This window comes from Carassius carassius, chromosome 12, assembly GCF_963082965.1.
Source record: "Carassius carassius chromosome 12, fCarCar2.1, whole genome shotgun sequence".
NCBI classification, from domain to species: domain Eukaryota; kingdom Metazoa; phylum Chordata; class Actinopteri; order Cypriniformes; family Cyprinidae; genus Carassius; species Carassius carassius.
This window is the reverse complement of record NC_081766.1, coordinates 7,037,233-7,058,139: the sequence shown is the minus strand read 5'-3', so window position 1 is coordinate 7,058,139 and position 20,907 is coordinate 7,037,233. Positions and strand designations below refer to the sequence as shown.

At 36.3% G+C, this 20,907-nt stretch overlaps 2 protein-coding genes across 6 annotated transcripts; both read right to left on the bottom strand.

Annotated features, from left to right (window-relative positions):
* Nucleotides 1–643: 643 nt before the first annotated feature.
* Nucleotides 644–6,612, bottom strand: LOC132154589 (tripartite motif-containing protein 16-like). The gene is made up of 6 exons (XM_059563210.1): nt 5,916–6,612; nt 5,655–5,750; nt 5,211–5,444; nt 4,921–5,080; nt 4,695–4,754; nt 644–1,250 (listed from the first exon to the last, which is right to left on the bottom strand). Exons 1-6 carry the CDS (start codon nt 6,504–6,506, stop codon nt 715–717), a joined length of 1,677 nt encoding a protein of 558 aa, XP_059419193.1. The 5' UTR covers nt 6,507–6,612; the 3' UTR covers nt 644–714.
* Nucleotides 6,613–10,124: 3,512 nt separating this feature from the next.
* On the bottom strand, nt 10,125–20,004 carry LOC132154587 (cAMP-responsive element modulator-like). 5 transcript variants are annotated; one of them, XM_059563205.1, is made up of 8 exons: nt 19,852–20,004; nt 18,507–18,576; nt 16,911–17,027; nt 15,579–15,664; nt 15,034–15,182; nt 14,622–14,810; nt 10,948–11,104; nt 10,125–10,861 (listed from the first exon to the last, which is right to left on the bottom strand). In XM_059563205.1, the coding sequence occupies exons 2-8, from the start codon at nt 18,564–18,566 to the stop codon at nt 10,717–10,719; spliced, it is 903 nt and encodes a 300-aa protein (XP_059419188.1). In that variant the 5' UTR covers nt 18,567–18,576; nt 19,852–20,004; the 3' UTR covers nt 10,125–10,716. The 5 variants fall into 5 exon arrangements, with proteins under 5 accessions (XP_059419188.1, XP_059419189.1, XP_059419190.1 ...); XM_059563206.1 differs by having other exon boundaries at nt 18,507–18,614; nt 19,852–19,977; XM_059563207.1 differs by lacking the exon at nt 16,911–17,027 and having other exon boundaries at nt 19,852–20,003.
* Between the last annotated feature and the right edge of the window lie 903 nt (nt 20,005–20,907).

The following is a 20,907-nucleotide window of genomic DNA, read 5'->3' as shown; positions in this document are numbered from 1 at the left end:
TGGGATTCTCTTTCCCATAAAGCTTGGTGTTAGCAACATGGATTTGATTGATTCATTTGAACATGAGAAAGATATTAACCGATTAAACTACTTTATTACTTAAATCAAGCAGTTTCATTTCAAAGAGGAATTATTAAACACTCATTTAACAGTAAGTTGTTACAAGGGTCTCTCTCTAGTTCAAATGTTACACTAAACAATAAGTAAATATTTAATGTTTTTTCATACTGCAAAAAACAAAAAGGAAGAAGAAAATCACCCCAAAAATATAGACAAGAATGAGAGACTTGAGATAGTTGCCCTGGCAGGGATGTTTATTGGGTGAACTGTACCCAGTGTTACAGAGATTTTGTAGTAAAATAGAATACATCAGCAGAAACACATAATCACAATGTGAAAATAAACAAAATACAGGGAGGTTTTATGACTCCTAATTAAATCTAGTCAAGCAAAATATATATATCTGTATTGTATTATATATTGTCCAAGCCAATTTTAGTATTTATTTTTATTTTTATACTCACCAGTCATTGTTAGATCATATAAGATATTTTTCAGTAAGCTTTTTTTAATGAGATGATCAGTGTTGATTTGTTTATTAGAAAGTAAAAGACTTATCCAAGTATCCAAGTTGAGACATTATCCAAGTTGCGGAATTATCATGAAGCTTAAACTGTTAATATGCAATTTATATGCAATGAGGTTGTATCTTATTTATAGCTTACATAGTGTAACATTTGAAACACGTTTACATAATGAACTGAACTCAAACCCAGCATAGAGAGGCTGAGTGAATGTGGTCTGGACTCTGTGAATGAGGGTCATTGTGTCAGAGACGCTGTAGAAGGACAGAGTTCCTGCACTGTGATCCACATACACTCCTATTCTAGAGGAGCTGGAGACTACAGGGAGTGCAGTCCATCTGTTGTTGTGCCAGATCGACCAGCTGGAGTCAGAGCAGTACAAACTCCAAGAATGATCATTACAACCAAACTCACACTCCTTTCCCCGTCCCTTCCTGCTGATTCTCTTATATGACACTGTTATATAAACCGAACCACTCCACTCAACCTCCCAGTAACAGCGTCCACACACACTCTCTCTACACAACACCTGAGCAAAACCGTCAAATCTGTCTGGATGATCTGGATACAGCTGTTCTTCACGAGTGTATTCAATCACTCTGTTCTCCTCCGACAGACAGAGATTCTTATTCATGGTGTTTAAATCCAGAGTGAGTTGATGAGAATCTAAATGGAGATATAGCATGTAATTCACCTGAAATTCAGCTAATTTCAATCATTAAAATAATACTTAAGCTTGGCTTAGCTTTTTATGGACCGTAAAACTGTTTAAGATGAGATAAAAGTGAGTTTATGAGCTGTCAAAGTCTGTCTTCAGCTGTGGAGTAGAAATTATATTTGGATGTTAGGGAGTTTTTTTCCAGTCGCGTCCGCACCGCATCGAGTTAAAGGGATGGTTCACCCAAAAATCAAAATTATGTCATTAATAACTCACCCAGTTTAAGATATTTTAGATTTAGTCCGAGAGCTTACAGTCCCTCCATTGAAACTGTGTGTACGGTATACTGTCCATGTCCAGAAAGGTAAGAAAAACATCATCAAAATAGTCCATGTGACATCAGATGGTCAGTTAGAATTTTTTGAAGCATCGAAAACACATTTTGGTCCAAAAATAGCAAAAACTACGACTTTATTCAGCATTGTCTTCTCTTCAGTGTCTGTTGTGAGAGAGAGTTCAAAACAAAGTAGTTTGTCATATCCGGTTCGCGAACGAATCATTCGAGTTTACCAAATCGAACTGAATCGTTTTAAACGGTTCGCGTCTCCAATAAGCATTAATCCACAAATGACTTAAGCTGTTAATTTGTTTAATGTGGCTGACACTCCCTCTGAGTTAAAACAAACCAATATCCCGGAGTAATTTATTTACCGTATTTTCCGGACTATAAGTCGCACTTTTTTTCATAGTTTGGCTGGTCCTGCGACTTATTAATCAAAATTAATTTGACATGAACCGAGAGAAATGAACCAAGAGAAATGAACCAATAGAAAACATTACCGTCTCCAGCCTCGAGAGCGTGCTCTATGCTGCTCATTGCTCCTGTAGTCTACCACTGAGCAGCATAGAGCACGCTCTCGAGGCTGGAGACGGTAATGTTTTCTCTTGGTGCTTGGTTCTAAATAAATGCGACTTATATATGTTTTTTTCCTCATTATGACATATTTTTGGACTGATGCGACTTATACTCAGGTGCGACTTATAGTCCGAAAAATACGGTACTCAAACAGTACACTGACAGAACTGGTGTGAAGAGAGAGATGAACACCGAGCCGAGCCAGATAATGACTCGTTCACGAGTCAAGAACCGGTTGCATCGGCTTTCAGATCACCAGTAGTTCTTTCTGACAGTTCGATTCAATAAACTGGTTGAAGAAAACGGTTCACCGGTTCTTTTGCCTTCGACGTAATGGCGTCGTTGGCGATGATTGCAAGCCTTTGGTTTACCCGCGCTCATAATATTAGCACAGAATCAGTTCAGAATCAATCACCAAAAGAATCAGTTCGGTTCAGACGCTCGGTGTGTCGGTTTGCTTCACGCTGAATCACACATGCGCAGTATCATCAGCTCCTCGGTTCTTGAATCGGACACGTCTGACAGAAACGGTTCTTGACTCGTGAACGAGTCATTATCTGGCTCGGCTTGGAGTTCATCTTCAGTTCTCTCTTCACAGCAGTTCAGTCAGTGTACTGTTTGAGTACATGAATTACTCCGGGATATTGGTTTGTTTGAACTCAGAGGAAGTGTCAGCCACATTAAAAAAAGTTAACAGCTTAAGTCATTTGTGGAATAATGCGTATTGGAGACGCGAACCGTTTAAAACGATTCAGTTCGATTCGGTGAACGGTTTCAAAAAGATCCGGTTACATCGAATGATTCATTCGCGAATCAGATGTGACAAACTGCTTTGTTTTTAACTGTCTTACAACGGACACGGAACAGAAGACAATGCTGAATAAAGTCGTAGTTTTTGTTATTTTTGGACCAAAATGTATTTTCGATGCTTCAAAATATTCTAACTGACCCTCTGATGTCACATGGACTACTTTGAAGATGTTTTTCTTACCTTTCTGGACATGGACAGTATACCATATACACAGCTTCAATGGAGAGACTGAGAGCTCTCGGACTAAATCTAAAATATCTTAAACTGTGTTCCAAAGATAAACGGAGGTCTTACGGGTTTGGAACAACATGAGGGTAAGTTATTAATGACATAATTTTGCAAATTGGGCGAACTAACCCTTTAAAAACATCTCAACTTTTCAGAATGCCGCAAGCGCACCGCAGGTCATGTGACAAGAACTAACCAATCAGCTTCATCCTTTCCCGTAACAACGTTGAAAGCTCAGCTAAGATGAGGGAACAGCTAATCATAGCTGTATATGGATTGCCATTTTTAAATAAATTTAGTAGCAGAGCTACTGCAAGCGATTTTTAGTGCTGCAAATCCATTTATCCTTTGCTGAAATTTCCACATCTTCGTGGAGAGAGTGCATCATGGTTGCTTAGCAACGACAGACGCCCCAGGGGTGCAACTGCCCGAGCGCTTTGGAAAGAAGGACGCGTTTTTTTAGGCGCGATATGTGAACTGCCCTAACGCGTGTTTGAAACCCGCGCCAACACAGACTTACTTTATTTATTTTTTTATCCTTACTTCAGCCGCTACAGGTGATCATACCAATAACTTGTAAGCTTTACAAGAATATCAGCAGAGACCTGAACCAGGAAGTTGGTCACCAGATCACACGGTAACCAGTTAAACCGTAACATCGGAGACCGCCAGGATGTTTTCCTCTGAGGTGCTTGTGCATCGCATTTGTGCTGCCGTGGTACACCATATCGGTTTTGCAAAGGGAACAAAGGGCCATTTTATTTGGCCTCTGTTTAAAGTATTCCCATACTTTTGATAACAGTGGTCTCTGTTTTTGTGATAGAATGCAACTTTCTTCATTTCCAGTATGCCATTACGCGAGATGTAAACAGTGTGACGCGTGTGATTGTGATTGCTTGACAATCCTCATAATTCTGCGGTTCTCTGGGTTGGTTGTGCATCTTTGTTTTCCACACTTTTTCCTTCCAGTCATCTTTCTATTAACATGCTTGGATACAGCACTCTGTGAACAGCCAGCTTCTTTGGCAATGAATGTTTGTGGCTCCTTGTGAAGGGTGTCAATGATTGTGTTCTAGACAACTGTCAGATCAGCAGTCTTCCCTATGATTGTGTAGCCTAGTGAACCAAACTGAGAGACCATTTTGAAGGCTCAGGAAACCTTTGCAGGTGTTTTAAGTTGATTAGCTTATTAGCATGTCACCATATTCTAATTTGTTGAGATTTTGCTGAGATGCACCTGTATATATATATACAACCACACACACTCACACATATTTTAGCTGCCTTTGCATGATTCATATGGATGCTGAACATTGGTTGTGTTTGAGGGAAAAAATGATTCAGTAATAAAGGTTAAGTGATTTGAATAAAGTCTTATGTGAAATGAAAAACTTTATCCATTAACTGATGTTTGTTCATAGTTTTTTTTTTTAAGGAGTATTTTTTATTTTGCAGTTTTATTATAGAATGGGTTAAAAGCTGTTCATAAAGACTTACACTGAAGGAAATCCTCTCTGGTTTTGGGCTCAGAGGTGGGAATGACCACGATGTATGTTACTATGGAAACAGATGTATATTATAAATCACATACCGTATAAAGAGAAAATATGAAATCTATGTCACATTCAGATATTGATATGCTTTTTACATAAATTATTACATTATTACATGATACTGTATGTATGACTTATTTTTCTCATAAAAGGATGAGTTATTGTTTTACCTCTACCAGATATCTTTTTTATCTCCTCTCTGCAGAAATTATCCAGTTTCTCTTTCAGATGAAACACATATTTACTAATATCATCAAAAGAGAGACGAGAACTGACAGTGATGCTGGGTGAGTTTGTAGATGCAGGAGGAACAGAGAGAGACTGGAAACTCTACACAGACAAAAAAAAACACAAGAGAAACACCAGATAAAGACACATAAACATTTGATAGAAACAATCTCTGTACAACATACTCTTCCCTTCATGAAGATCACGCTCCTGTCTGTCAGATCTCTGTTACCTGGAAGAAATGGATGTGATTGTCTGTGTGTGAAAGCTGCTCCAGCTCAGCGTCTCTCCTCCTCAGATCTTCAATCTCCTGCACCAGTTGCTCCAGTTGTCCTTCAGCTCGACTCACTTCAGCCTTTTCCTGATCTCTGATCAGCTGTGTCACCTCAGAGCGGCTTCTCTCAATGGAGCGGATCAGCTCAGTAAAGATCCTCTCACTGTCCTCCACTGCTGTCTGTGCAGAGCGCTGTCAGGACACACAGAGAGAGAAGCATCAAAATCAGTCCATTCACTCAGCTCTTCCTGCTACCTCACACAGTCTGTTCCCCACAGTGGACTTCAGTGGGACTGAAAGAGCTCCAGCACTGGCTCCTCGCTGACTGACTGGAGGAGAGTCCTTACTGAGTCTGAAACAGCTCTTCAGCAGCCAGCAGCTGTTCTTCTGCTCAAAACTCACTTTGTGAGACTCTACAGCCTCTTTCAGCTCCTCAAGCTCCTTCTGTTTTTCCTGGATTCTCTCCTGATATTTTCTCTGCATTTCACCCAATTGTCTCTGTAGGAAAAACAAATAACCATAAATCTGACATGTTACTGCATGCAACAAACAATTAAAGCCTTGTGATATCGTAGTGAGAACTATTTTAAAAATTATCTTTTAACTACATAAAGGGATATGCGATTATAAAGTCATTATGTAGCCTACATTCTGAGTTCATACCTGTTTTTCAGTCCTCTCTGCTGCAGCTGATACAGTTTCATGGTTTTTGTGTTTATCCAACATACAGAGATAACATATACACTGCTGATCAGTACGACAGAAAATCTCCAGCAGTTTATCATGTAGAGGACAGATCATCTCCTGCAGTTGTCCAGTGGCATCAGTCAATTTGTGTCGCTTTCCAGAGTGAAATTCTTCATGACGTTCAAAATGTGTTTGACAGTAAGATTCCAGACACACCAGACAGGACTTGATGGCTTTGTTTTTGTCCCCAGTACAGATGTCACACTCCACATATCCAGATCCAGAGTAACACTGAGCAGGACGAGCAGTTTGGAGTTTTGTCATCTTGAGTTTCTCCACCACTTCAGCCAGCATGGTGTTTTTACCTAAAACAGGTCTTGGGGTGAAGGTCTGTCTGCACTGAGGGCAGCTGTAGACTCCCTTCTGATCATCCTGATCCCAGCAGTCTGTAATACAGCTCATACAGTAACTGTGTCCACAGGGTACAGTCACTGGATCCTTCAGTAGATTCAGACAGACTGGACAGTTGAACTCATCCCGAGTCAAAGAAACACTGGATTCTGCCATTTTACAGCGAAGAGAAACACGTACAACCGCCTAAAGTCTCAGACTCTGAGCATGCGAAATTCGTTCGTACGTGCTGCGAAATGGAGCATCCGATCGGGACCAGGATATGACATCAGGCGCCAAGGTTTTCACTGAGTACACCAACAAAATATCCTCATTAGTCTTTATTCTTTTCCATTCATGTGATTACAATCAGTCACAAGTAGAGTTAGTCAAGTACACACACGCACACATGCAAATCTCATGCAATAAAAAAAAAAAATAATTCGCTCCTGTTTGCCACCGCGAACCAAGCCGCTTCTCCTTTAATGTGATTTTTGTAATATTTTGTTGTATAAAACAGGATGATGCGACACTGCTAAAATTAGCCATTCATCCATGTTTATTTTTTTTTATTGCAAATCCAAAGATGACATCAATGAAATACAACTTTGCATACATTACACTGATTATATAAATCATGCAATGCCATCTGAACATACGGAAGAGGAGAGAGAGAAAAAGGATGACAATAACTGGTTAAAGATAAATATCCATTTAAATAGCATTTTTAAACCATAAAGAAAGGCAGGAACAGAGCAAATAAAGAAAAAAGGATTAAAAAACACCAAAACAAGTATTAATCACGGACACGGTACATGAAAGATCTCATATCTCCTAAAAAAAAAGAAATACATTTTTTTTTTGTTATTAATTACTCTTAGTGATTTGATTAGATGTTCTACTTCAACATAAGAAATCTATAAAAGTAGGTATTTTCTTAAGTAACCTTTGTTTGTGGAAATAGAATTTTGCCACAAGGATATGAAATTTAACAGTTGATTCAAAAGATTTGATTTGGTTTTCAAAAAAGCAAATAACATCCTTTTAATGTGATCCATGTTTTTAAATTTCTGTACCGAGAGGTTTCGTTGTGACGTTTTGATCTTCTATTGATCGTACGCATTCACGTGACGCGAACGTTTATGAAATAGGGTTTGAAAAATGGGATTTGACATTGTAAATGATAAAAGATCACAACTGCGATTTTAAATGTATCAATATTTAACAATGATGCTACTGATATATGGATTACGCACTATTAATTAAAGAATAAGTAGCCTACTAGTAACATAAAAATATTTTTAAGCACTTGATGTTGGACGTCCACTAGATGGCAGTGTGGTACAGAAACCCTGTTTGCGAGCTGTGGTGTTCCAGTAGAGGGCGCTCTCACACACTGTGGAATTTTCCATCATGTCTCTGTTTGTGCCAATCTGCCAAACGCGTGATACAGCACAGCACATTCAAGAGCTCAAACAACTAGGCAGACTCCCGTAGGATCATTTAAACACAGAAAATATATTTTCTGATTACAAAAATCAAAACAGCTCGAATGTATTGTATTGTATTATAATACGCAGTATTCAACACTCAGATAAAGCTTAAGAGCTTTAATTGTAAATTCATGCTATCTGTACATGCAATTACATAGAGGTTAAAAAGTTAGAATTTTATAGAGAGAGGAAGAAACCAAAGTAGCGCTGAAAGATCTAACCTACATTATAGATGAGTATGGCCTTCTGAAACCCTCTTTTAGTAGGTTATGTTGCTTTCCTGGTTTTATGTGATTTAAACTGGTCTCCCAGTTGGGCCCAGCTGGTGTTCATGTGGTTTAGCTGGTAAGCAAGATGATCTCCCAGCTTAACATTTTGAAAAGTGGCTAAAGCCCATGTAAAACAGCCAACAGACCAGCCTAACTAGGCCTGGAGATCATTTGAAGCATTTAATGCTGATACTTGAGAAAATGCGCAACACAAAATTCAGAGATGAAACAAATTCTTAAGGGTCAGTGGCATGATTTGTTACATGTAACTTGTTTTTTTTTAGTGGAAAAACTTAGCAATTTGGGGACATTTCATATACTTACATTGGTTTTATGTACAGCTCTAAATACCACCACCAAACCTTAACCCACACCTAAAATAAATTTTCTTCATTTAAAATAAATAACCTAATTTTGTATATTTTTCCTTATTATAATTTTTTTTTTTACACAAATGAGCATGTCCCTGAAGGTGAGGTTTTGTCAGCTTTAGCACATTTCTCCACAATTTTTTAGGTACAAGCATACACAATTAATAGTGCTTCTCAAAATACAGTCCTGACCAAGTATATAGGCTACATTTACAAAAATATTTTATTAAAAATAGATGTCAGCACTCTGTACATTGTCAAAGAAGGGCAGCGCTGTTATATTAACATAAATTTAGAAATTAATTGAAAACATAAGCTCTTTAAATATTAAACCAAATCCATTTTCTGACTACACAGAATAGTACTTCATTGAAACATAAACTTGTTTGGTTGTAAGTAAAGATAAAGTCATGATGACTAGCACAGTCTGAGAAACAGAAAGACACAAATGCACACCGGCATCTTAACAGCTGAAATATGAGGAATTCTGTTCAGTTAATGCCACTTGTATAATTTAGCATATCTGCACTCTAATTACTCACAAAAGCTTCCTTTCTTTCATAATTATCTTCTATTATTATAAACAAAGACAAATTAATTGCTGAGATTTAAAATAATATACAATATTAGATAAAAAAGCAACATTTGTGACATTCGCCTAAGTAACGTGTTCACAGTTCATCATGTTACACCGTTTTCCTTTGTTCATGCAAAAGTCATGTATCTTATATGAATTAGAGCACAAATGCACAAAACATTAACGCTCAAGAGTAATGTCTCTGCCTCTAGCTTCCAAAAATGGATTTGCAAAAATAATAAACATGTTCAAACAGGTTTCCAGAGCACTCCCCCATCTTTCATTGGTTAAACTAACAGATAGCTCCGCCTCCAAATCACTCTATTGGTTGAGTAAGTGTTGCTATATTGGTATTCTCTAACAAACAGAGCAATCAACCTTCAAATGGCTTATTTATAGTTTGTCTCAGTATATCGAGATAGTATAGTAAAACATATTTTAACAAAATATTAATGTTGAAAACTTCATTTTATAGCCAATTTGAGGCAATTAACAGAGGTGTGCTTATTCTACAGATTGAATAAAAGAGTACTACATGAATAAATCTGTAATAATAATAAAGGGAGTTAGGAGTAGTCTTAAAGGGACAGTTCAACCAAAAATTAACATTCTCATCATTTACTCACCCTCAAGTAATTTCAAATCTCGACTTTCTTCTGCAGAAAACAAAAGAAGATATTTTGAAGAACTGGTTTTGTCTACACAATGTAAGAAAGTGAGGTCCAGAACAACACTGCCCTCCACTGTCTTGCACTGTATGGTCAAAAAAAGATAAAAGTTTTAAAAATCTTTTGTGTACCACAGAAGGAAATACATATAGCATACAAAGTGTACATTTTTGGGTGTACTATCCCTTACATCAACATTATGTAATCGTCAACATTATGTCACGTTTCTTGGTGAAGTTTTAGGTCACTGTTACATTGTTACAAACAGTTCAATTTTAATGCACATAATTTCACCTACATAAAAAAAAAATCAATGGAAAATGTTGTGTTATAACATTTGGCATTTCACACTGCACAGTAAACAGCATTAACTAAAACTGTGACTCGATACTAAAAATATAGTGATTTCTGGGGTACTACATTTAAATATTTTCTTTATTAATCACAAATTATAAAATGCATATTGAAATGTACATACTTGATTGAAATATAATATACATGAGAAAAAGGACCCAATTTATGTCCAAAACACAACGTGTAGCAATATAAATGGTCTAACTTGCCTGGATTTAGTCAGATTTACTGAACAGAAAGTGTATTTTCCATACATTTACTGCTAAATTATGTGCATATCAAAAATGATCTTAGTGCCAAAAATGCTAAACATGCCGCTTATGTGTGCAGTGTGTAGCCAGTTAACATGGCTTATTCCATTTACTTTGCTTGTTCTGATTTCAACCTAAAAAAAGGAAAACACATTTTTCCACATAATCAATGAAGAGTTCCATTTTTTTTAACACAGAGAAATGTCTGAAATAATTTGTGTGTGTGTGTGTGTGTGTGTGTGTGTGTGTGTGAGGAGCATCCTCAAAGCAACATAAGCAACTTCTTATAAAAACATTTGGCCAAACAAATTAACAAAAACGCTCAAATCCAGGTGATGCAAGAGAAGAAGAGAAGAGACAGGTAGTGTGTAAATCACACAGTCCTTGCACAGTGTTTGTGAGGGTTATTCTGATTTGTGGCAGTAGATGTCTTTGAGAGCTTTAAGCTCCTCTATAAGAGTCTTATTCTGGTTTTCCAGCACAGCAACACGATTCTCCAAGCATTTCACGTATTCTTTCTTCTTTTTGCGACACTCGCGCGCCGCCTCCCTACGACACACAAATAAAAGGTCAAACATGAACATGCACATCAGCATATACATACATGAATCACTGAGACTCAGATGTGTGGGTACCTGTTCTTCATGAGGCGGACTTCTCTCTTTCGTGTGGCCTCCTCTGCGTTCTGCTGTGGGATATGCATCGTCCCCGGTGAGGCTGCCATAACAACGCCTGGTGGTAACCCTGACGATGGGGAGCGGATCTGATATGCTGGCATGTCTCCTGTGGCAGCTACATGCACAAATATATACCCAAATGCATTATTTAACAGATAAATGGGTAACATTTTAATTAATGATAGTTAATGTTCACGTCTACATAGTAATTACTCCATCAGAAATGAAAATGAACAGTGCTTTTTTCTGTCTTAACGTCTCTGTCTTAAGATCAGAGGTGATATATATATATATATATATATATATATATATATATATATATATATATATATATATATATATATATACTTGTGCTAAGACATTGGAAAAATTTAATTTTATTAATTAAATGTATTATTACTATTATTTACGAAAAAACACACTAACTGAAAATTACCCATTGACCAGGTATATTTCATCTGACCAATAAAAAGGCACATAACACTGAATCTAACCAATCAGCTGTGACTTTTATTGTTACCAGGCTTAAAAAGCAGGTCCATTTGGATTCATTAGTTTATGCAATAAATTCAAAACAATATAAACAAGCAGTTACATAAAAGACTTCTCATCCGCCCATCAACACAACATTAAAAACACCTTAAGCAACACTGAAAAAACACAATTAATTAGGCAACAAAAAAAACGTTGCTGGTACCGTACAAAACAGGTTCCCAGCAGTAAATGTCCTTCAACAAACTGGATATGATGTGTATGTGTGCGTTTGTTATCAGACAATGTGACAAAATGCTGACGTCACCACATGCGTCGTTGCCCCAACCCCCACCCGACTACCTCGCTCTCTCCGCCTCTCCGTCTCAGCTTCGGCCGGCTTCCAGGAAACAGACTGACGTCAAACAGAGAGCCAATACCCCCCCCCCCCCCACTCCCGCTTCTCATTCTCTTGCTGCTTCTTTCTCTCTCTCTCTCTCTCTCTCTCTCTCTCAATGATTCATGAGTGTGAATAAACAGGCAGATTTGGCAGCCTGATTTCGTAAAACACAAAATGTCAATGAGTGTGTTTATGACTGAGAAGAAAGTTTCAGCCACATAAAAGGAATCAACCAAAAGAAGCACAAAAACATGTCATTCTTCCACTGTCTGTAGACTGATTTTCTCAGAATGCTTATAAACTTTTGCACATGATAAAACTTTTTATCAACACTGCAGGAACCAAACACTTCAACAAACACTTATTAACAGTAATATTACTGTATGCTGTATTTTAATTATTACAGCCTATTGTTATTTTGTTAACTACATTACTTTTGAAACTGCTGACATTTTCTGCAGGGACAACCTATACTCCAAAAAAAAAGAAAAGAAAAGCACTTCATAATTATTGTCATTAATATATTACATATTTTATAATCTTTATAATAATTACTACTTTAAAAATTATACTTATTATTATACGTGCATTATTAATATATGAACTCATATTAATTGAGAGATTGCAGGATCATTTAAAAATGGCTAATAAAAGAAAAAAGTGTAAAGTAACTAAAACTGCAACTAAACCAAATGTTCCATATTCATAAAAAGAAAACAAAAAAAACAACAACACAAAGAAATTCTCCTTTTTTCATCTTTAGCTGCTACTAGCTTATTTATCGAATAAAAACATACAAAACTTCAGGAATGCATAAAACATAAATAAATACATTAGCATTGCACTTGCTTTTCTCTTATAAAACACACACACACACACACACACACACACACACACAGACTCACCTGACTCCGTCTCTTCCCCAGTCACTGCCATCTCTATGCTGTAATAATCCAGTGGTAATTGTTTTTGAGCACTATCTTCTATGTTTCCTCTTTATTTCCTCTTAAAGCTCTCCTCTTAAATTATCTTCCTTCCAGCTGGCTGAAGGAAGATAATTCACTCTTTTTGACTGTCTTAGTTTAAGTTGTGACACTAAGTGTTTTGCCTGTGATCCTGCCTCCCTCTTTCTCTCTCTTTCTCCCTCCCTCTGCCTCTCTCTATCAGATTACTATTAAGAGCATTGACATCACTATGACATCACGGCACACAGGGAAATAACACAATGTCTCTGGAGAATGCCCTCCCCACACACAGTGTGTGTGTGTGTGTGTGTGTGTGTGTGTGTGTGTGTGTGTGTGTGTGTGTGAAAGAAGACACTTGCTTTGTAATTAAACATCCATGCTTAAATTCGTGACCTGAGGGAAATTAAAACCGACATCTAACAAACTGTGGAACTGCATGAAATTTAAATATTTAGGTTCATAGTAGAAAAAGAGAAGAGAATAGAAGAGAGGAGAAGAGAAGAAGAAGGGAGAAGTTGTTGAGCTTGGTGTATTTTTAGATCATGATGACGCAAAAGCATTTCAGCACAAACAAAAGGATACTGTGCCCATTTCACCTCATAACACTAACACAGGCATAACAATTGAATAGGCATGCACACACAAACACAGAAACATCAGTTATTCTATAATACTGTTTACATACATAACTCCGAATATATATTTAATTCATATCGGCTTTTAACAGGTCTGAAATAATTTGAAACAAACTGTCTTTTTTAGTATACTGTTTTGTTTGCAGTAAAATACTACACATTATATTATTGCATATTATTTATTCATAAATACATACGTGTATAAAAAAACATAAATGTACATTAGTATAAATTCTTAAATATTAAAACAATTACAAATATTAGACTTTGTAATATTAAATATTATATTAATTAAATATTACAAAATAATTAAGTACTCTATTTATATTTGTATTAGGTGGTCGACCGATTATCGGCAGCAATATTAAGAATTTTTATGGTTATCTGTATCGTCCTTATTACAACTGATTTGCCAATAAAACTATCTAAAAGCATTTAAAGAAAGTTTTTGTCAGAGCATTTGCTATTCTTAATTTTGACATTAATTTTCATTTTTACACCAGACATATACTGGCTCAAAATATCGGTTTATCGGTCTACTTGATCTGTAATAATCGTCGGCATCCGCTCTTAAAAACTCACATCAGTCGTCCCTAATTTGTATAAAAACTACCTCACTAAATTTAGCATTTGTATGTTAGATTTATGCTTATATAACAAGAAAAAAACTGTTTGCCCACAGTGTAAGAGCAAACAGATAATTAAAAATATTTGAAATATCTCAAGGATGTTAAGATATTTTACTGAAAAACAGGACCAAAATATTGATTAAGAAAATAATTTTTGCAATATTCAGCACAAAGACTGTACCAGGGTATCAGGGTACATTTATTATTATAGATATCAAAGGTATTATTCAAAGCTCATATTCAAAGTTGGATTTCCCAGAAATACTAAGTCTTTATCCTTATCTTTGCAAATCAAGGAGATTTTCAGCCGTAGTTTATCAATGTCACATCACAAAAAATTTAACCAGTTTCTTCTCACTTACTGCAAAGTATGCAACTTCAGCACATAATAAAACAAGTCTAACAAGTTTCCCACAATGCAAAGTTCAGTTCAGTGTCCTTCATCAGCCAAAAAAATACAATTAACCTCTTCCTGCTTGATTTTAGAAGCAAACAAACAAACAAAAAGTTAATAAAAGTTCAAGTGTCTTACCCTGAACGAGCACCTGTCCAGAGGTCAGCAGTAGCTGTTGGCTGGGGTCTCCAGGCTGGGAGCCGTACTGCAGGATAGTGGCCCCAGACTGTGGTGTGGTGGGGCTGGGAAGAGTCAGAGCCTGAACCCCCTGCAGGGCCTCTCCTCCAGGGCCAGCCAGCTGTATCGCTCCACCCTGAGTGATTGCAACTGTACAGACACAAAAGAGTTAGTCTTGAATCGTCCCAAACACCTGCTATAACACATGATAAGGGTTTAGTGCATTTGGTAAACATTTGCGCAGTATCAAATATATATTGGTATTTCGTAACAATGGGCTGATAAACAACAAAACCCCTCTTTTTTTAAGGGTAATTCACATTTCATGCAGCACAAACACATAATAGTTTATGAGAAATTAACTCAGGCGTACTGTATTGCCCGGAGCTGGTTTGGTAGATTGAAGATGATGACATCACCGTAGCAACACTGGAGGTGGCCAGGGTTTCTTCCTCCACTTTCTCCTCTTCCTCTATCTTTGGCACGGCACGTACATCTGATGACAACTCATTAAAAATTTTCCTGAAAATACATATGTAACTATCAGGATATGTCACTAAATTTCAGGAAATTCTGGCAAAAAAATATTGTGTGCTTATGGTGTATGGATTTCTGGGCATTACTGGATTTGGAGTATTTTGTTGTTAAATGCAGGGATGATAAGAATGATGTCAGGTCATGAGGTCATGCTATTGTTAACTTAAACTATTAAAACTAATCATTTTCAGTAAATAAAATAATGATAAAATTAAATAAAATACTATGTAATATTAGAAAGGTTGTCTTGGCAACTACAGTAGATGAAGAACCTGAAGATACATAAAATACAAGGTAATTCAAAATATTAAAATATATATAATACTATAATACAAATAGTCCATAAATATAGCAAAAATGTTGCTCAAGAACTGATCTCACCTGTAAGATGGTCGTCTGGACAGAATCTCCCTTCTCTTCTGAGGATCTGATGGGTTTGAACCTGTTCCACCAGTATCAACAACTACCTAAAAACATACAAACACACATCTTCATTCCAAATGAGCCTTTAAAAGATTTTAAAAGCATTTGTGAAGGGGGAAATTATCAGCAAATAACAGCAATATAGACTGCTTTTTTGCCAAGGCTTCACTGTACAGGACATTCTTTGAAAATATATATTTTGGGATATATTGATGACAGAAAAAAAGTCATACGAGTTTGAAGTGACACAAGAGTTCCTAAATATTTATTTAAAAACAATGCATGCCAGGGCTGCACGATGTGTCGTTTAAGCATCGATATCGCGAAGTACGAATCCACGATAGTCACATCGCAGGATGTGTGATGTAGGCTGTCGTAGTTGATCCGTTATTAATTAACTGTACGGGCCAGCTGCTCCCTGGCCCTTGACGAATGTGATTCGCGGATTAATTGCACAGCTTAACCATCATAGAGTGAAAGTTTATCATTTGCATGTGTTTTTAAGAATGAACAGAGAGAGAGAGAGAGAGAGAGAGAGCGCGCGAGAGAGAGCGAGAGAGAGAGAGAGAAACAGAGGAAATCATCGTCTTCAAACAACACGAGCGCTGTCTTGCTCTCTCTCTCTCTCTCTCTCGCATATTAATCAATTGACACGATGGTGTCGATGTTTAAATCATTTAAAATGAGAATGTAAGTGTGCTCACCCCATTTTGTTTGTAAGAAAAAATAAGATTAGATTTCATATCGCAATATATATTGCAGAAAAATAAAATATCGCAATGTCATTTTTTCCCAATATCGTGCAGCCCTAATGCATGGATAAGAAAATGGATTTCTCTTGAGATAACCACTGTGCCAGTGACCATGAGTCTTTGCCTCCTGAGCAGATTTGTTTTGTCTGACGTGAGCTTTGTGTGTGCGTGTGACCAACAAGATCCGATGCATTGACTCTCACTTTACTCAAATCTCATTACTGCTCCATACAGCTACTCTCACTCATCTTGTAACTATGTCAATCTGCTTTTCCTTCATCCCATTGATCTCAGGATGAGTTAAAACGGCCTGCAATTGGCTAAAGCTCTAACTACTGCAATGTGATTGGTCAGTCTCTCCAAGTGAAGGAACAGGTAAATGAATAACAGGATTGTGCTTCAATGGCTCACATATCAGCACACGTTTTGGTTTAATAAGAGTGGACTTTAGAAACGGTAACTTTTACTAAGATTTGTATTTGGACTAGTCCTTTACAAATGCCTTACATCTATACACAAAAAACCTGTATGTGTGTACCTGCACAGTTTTTATCTGAGGTGATTGGATAACAGAGGGCTGTGTGCTCTGAATGACTTCCTGCACCTGTAGTGTCTGTCCATCAGGTAATGACCCCACAGACACACCCTCATTCACCTGAGAGAGAGACAGAGACAGAGACGGTAAAAAATGTCTGACACTATTTAGCCCAGTATTTTTATTGTTAACTAAAACTGTCCAAATTTTATTTTCAAAATGAATTGAAATAAAGCTGAAATAACATAAAACTGAATAAATATTTGATGAAAAGCTTAAATTTAAAAAAACATTACAAATCCTGCCTCGGCAACCAGAACTATTATAGTTGACAAACTATGAAACTAAAATTAAAGCTGATAATTAAATAAATTGTCATTTCTTGAACAAATAAATGTTAACTGATAAAATAATCAAATATAATAATACAAAATAAAATATTAAAATAATTTTATTTCAGCTCATTGCCAAGGAAACATTTACACATTTACCTTGAGGTACTAAAGTAATTTTAAATATTAATAAAACAAATAAACTACATTAATACATTATATAAAAAAAAAGACTAAAAATTAAAAAAAAAAAAATACTGGAATTTTAACAAAAATTTAAATTAATATAAAAAAATGACTTAACAAACTAATTAAAACTTTAATAGCATTTTAATGATACTAAAATACACTATGGGTAACTAACCTAAATAAATAGAAGTAGAAGTACTAAAATTACTAAGACTGCAATAAAAATAAAGATTAAAATATTAAATAAAAATATTTTTAAAAATGTAAAAATAAAATAGCTAAGCACAGAAAACTAACTAGAATTCAAATGAAATATAATTTATTAAATATAAATTATTATTAAACAAAAATAAAAACTAACTCAAATTATTAATTAATACTTTAATAGTCAATAAATAATACTAAAATAACACTTATTGTTTAACAACATCCATTTAAAACAATAAAGTCACATTTTGGTTCAATAGGACAGTGTTTTAGAAGAGAAGTGAAGTTGGAGATAGAGAACCGGGGCAGTATCGGGAAAGATCCATGTGCAGGGACTCGAACTCAGGAAGCCCGAAGTGCAACGACGATATATGTTGGTGTACAGCCCACAAGGCTATTGAACTCTTTTTTTTTTTTTTACATTTAATCTGTGAATATTTCAGTCTTAAACCACACATCAAGTACCATTGTATACCCATGTTTTTTTTGACACCGTCTCATAATAATAGTATGTTTTTTTATGGTAATACCATTATTATTATGATGTTATGGATATTACCATCCATTACCATGTTAAGTAACCTGAAGTTCCACATAAATCCTGTGGTATCTGAATACAATAATCAAACCATCTTATGGCAGTAATTGAAACCCAGCATCACTGTACTTTGGTACCACCTAAGCACTTTTGTCCTAAGGGTTGGAATGTGTAATAGTATCTGTAAATAAGATTTTGACACATTTTATCAAGCATTTGTGTTTCAGTGTGGCATGATCTGTGTAACAGGCTGTTTATATACAGTCTATGGTAACAGGTGTCATATCTGTGTACGGCTTGGAGCTGTGTGAGTGGATCAGAGTCTTTCTGTACCTCACTTGTTACTTTCTCAGTTGCATTGGTTTCCTGTTGCGCTATGGTTGCAGTTTCCATGGAGATCGGCCTGGCAACAGAGCAGACAGGAAATGCACAGTCAGCGCTCTGCAGAGTCACATGTCACAAGATTTTAAACAGCCAAATGCATTTCACATAACAATCCATTATTTTCAATCCAATCTAATGGTTCAAAATGTGATGCAATAAAACTGCTCTGCGATTGTGAGTGCTCGTGTTGAAATGTTCATGCATTTGTGAAACTTGTGAAGCAGTTTCTTCTTTTGCACAGTGGAGGTTTTCATCTTCTGACAGTGTAAATGGACGAGATTACCCTCATGTTATAAGGCTTTCCCTAACCTTATGAAAAATGCATGACAACGCTTTAATACTATTTATTAATTGGATTTAAATAGGTGAGAGAAACTTATCAAAATAACTCGAAGAGAAAATAAATTAATTTATAAATTAATTTCTATACTATACTTCACTATTTTTTACAGGCATCAACTTACAGAATATGAAAAAGTAATGAATAAAAAAACTAAATAATGTAAAATACAATACTGGTTTGGTTTATTATTATCAGAAATTGCGCGCGCGCAAAAACAGCGAGCTGTAACGGGCGCGAGCACTTCCTCATTCTTTCTGAACGGTTCTTGGCCAATGTGCACAAACTTATAAGGAAATATGAGGAAACATATTTTACTCCATTGCTTTAGCATTCTGAGATTATTCCTTCCAGTGTTAGTTTAAGGGTGTTTTACGTCAGTGCTCGCTTAACTTCTGTTCCCTCGCTGGACTGACAGAACAAACGCGCGTAACTTTAAACAGCTCGCGCTTATGTAACAGCAAACTGTGGCAAGAGGATATGACATACATAACTACAACATTCATGGGTTGCTAAATAAATACTGGAGAGTAAAGCAACTTGCAAAGTTTTTAGGCTCTTTAGGCAAGCTGTCTAATGTTACTGTATTTATTTGCATAGTCCTGGACCAAGCTGCGTCATTCCACAGAGCCTCAATGCATTTTTAATATCGCATTTAACTTGATCTTGTCGCTTTTTTACTTAGATTATATTTCAGAGTAACTCTGATTATTAATTTTAAACACTCAGAATATGAAATCTGCGCGCTTTTCGTTATTCGATGGTCTATTTTTTGTCAACAGTAGCCTAGTTTAATGCAGGTCACAGCAGAAACCGCGTCCTAGACAGCTTCGCCTCGTTGCACATATTACACTGAGAAACTAATTTAACAGAAGCTACATGTTCGTTTTATGCGCTCATCTCTAGATCCTCTCGGGCGGGTGGCGGCAGATCGACATGCCAGCAATAACTTACCCGAGTTTTACGTAGAGTCTCGTCACTCGTTACGGGTGGAGAGGAAGCCCGACTCACTGCACACGTAGAGCCCACGTCAGCTCTGATGATGCGCCTGGGAAATGTGGAATATGCAGCCGGAGACCTCGACAACACACACACACACACACACACACACACACACACACACACACACACACACACACACACACACACACACACACACACACACATAGTGGGCGGTGCCTATGTGCTGAGGGGCCGCTGTCACTCACCAAATGCCATAAACAGTCAATTTAATCAACAAATTGGTTTTCAAAATGCATTAATGCGTTTGAAGCTTCAATTTCAGTTTAATAGTTAATCGAATTTTAATAATAAAAAGTGTTCCAGACTGTTCAACACTTACAACAAAGATTTATAGAAATGCTGTACTCTTAAATAAATAAAGAATAAAAAGCCAACAAAATTAAAAATGCATCATGATTCATTTATTAAAAAATAAGCTTAAATAGATTTGAGTCAAATAGAAATACAGAAGTTTGATGAAATAGCGCCATCCTGCGATAGAAGAATGTCGTCTTTTCTCCGTTATCATAAAGATGTAATAAAATGTGTAGTTTGAGAGAGACTGATCGACAGACAGACAGACAGACAGACGATAGATAGATAGATAGATAGATAGATAGATAGATAGATAGATAGATAGATAGATAGATAGATAGATAGATAGATAGATAGATAGACAGACAGACAGACAGACAGACCGATAGATAGATAGATAGATAGATAGACAGACAGACAGACAGACAGACAGACCGATAGATAGATAGACAGACAGACCGATAGATAGATAGACAGACAGACCGATAGATAGATAGACAGAATGTTATGTGATCATTTAGCTATTTTAATTAAATTTCAGGCAGAGTTTTAGTTGTTTGTTGTTATTGACTGGCACTTTGAGGTCGCAATGTCACATATGTTGTGCAAAGATCTCTTAAGTCAGTCTTGATTGCATTTGTTGGAAACTATTTGCCAGATTTTTCTCACTTGTAACTCCTTACAAGTGAAAAA

What these genes read in the sequence shown, in the direction of transcription:
- LOC132154589 (XM_059563210.1), bottom strand. Translation starts at nt 6,506, where the DNA reads ATGGCAGAATCCAGTGTTTCTTTGACTCGGGATGAGTTCAACTGTCCA. An exon ending in CAGAGAGGACTGAAAAACAG is followed by an intron (nt 5,751 to 5,915) that starts GTATGAACTCAG and finishes TTTTTCCTACAG; the next exon opens with AGACAATTGGGTGAAATGCA. An exon ending in AGGCTGTAGAGTCTCACAAA is followed by an intron (nt 5,445 to 5,654) that starts GTGAGTTTTGAG and finishes GTGTCCTGACAG; the next exon opens with CGCTCTGCACAGACAGCAGT.
- LOC132154587 (XM_059563205.1), bottom strand. Translation starts at nt 18,566, where the DNA reads ATGGAAACTGCAACCATAGCGCAACAGGAAACCAATGCAACTGAGAAA. An exon ending in TCCAGACGACCATCTTACAG is followed by an intron (nt 15,183 to 15,578) that starts GTGAGATCAGTT and finishes ATGTATTTTCAG; the next exon opens with GAAAATTTTTAATGAGTTGT. An exon ending in TGGACAGGTGCTCGTTCAGG is followed by an intron (nt 11,105 to 14,621) that starts GTAAGACACTTG and finishes TTGTGCATGTAG; the next exon opens with CTGCCACAGGAGACATGCCA.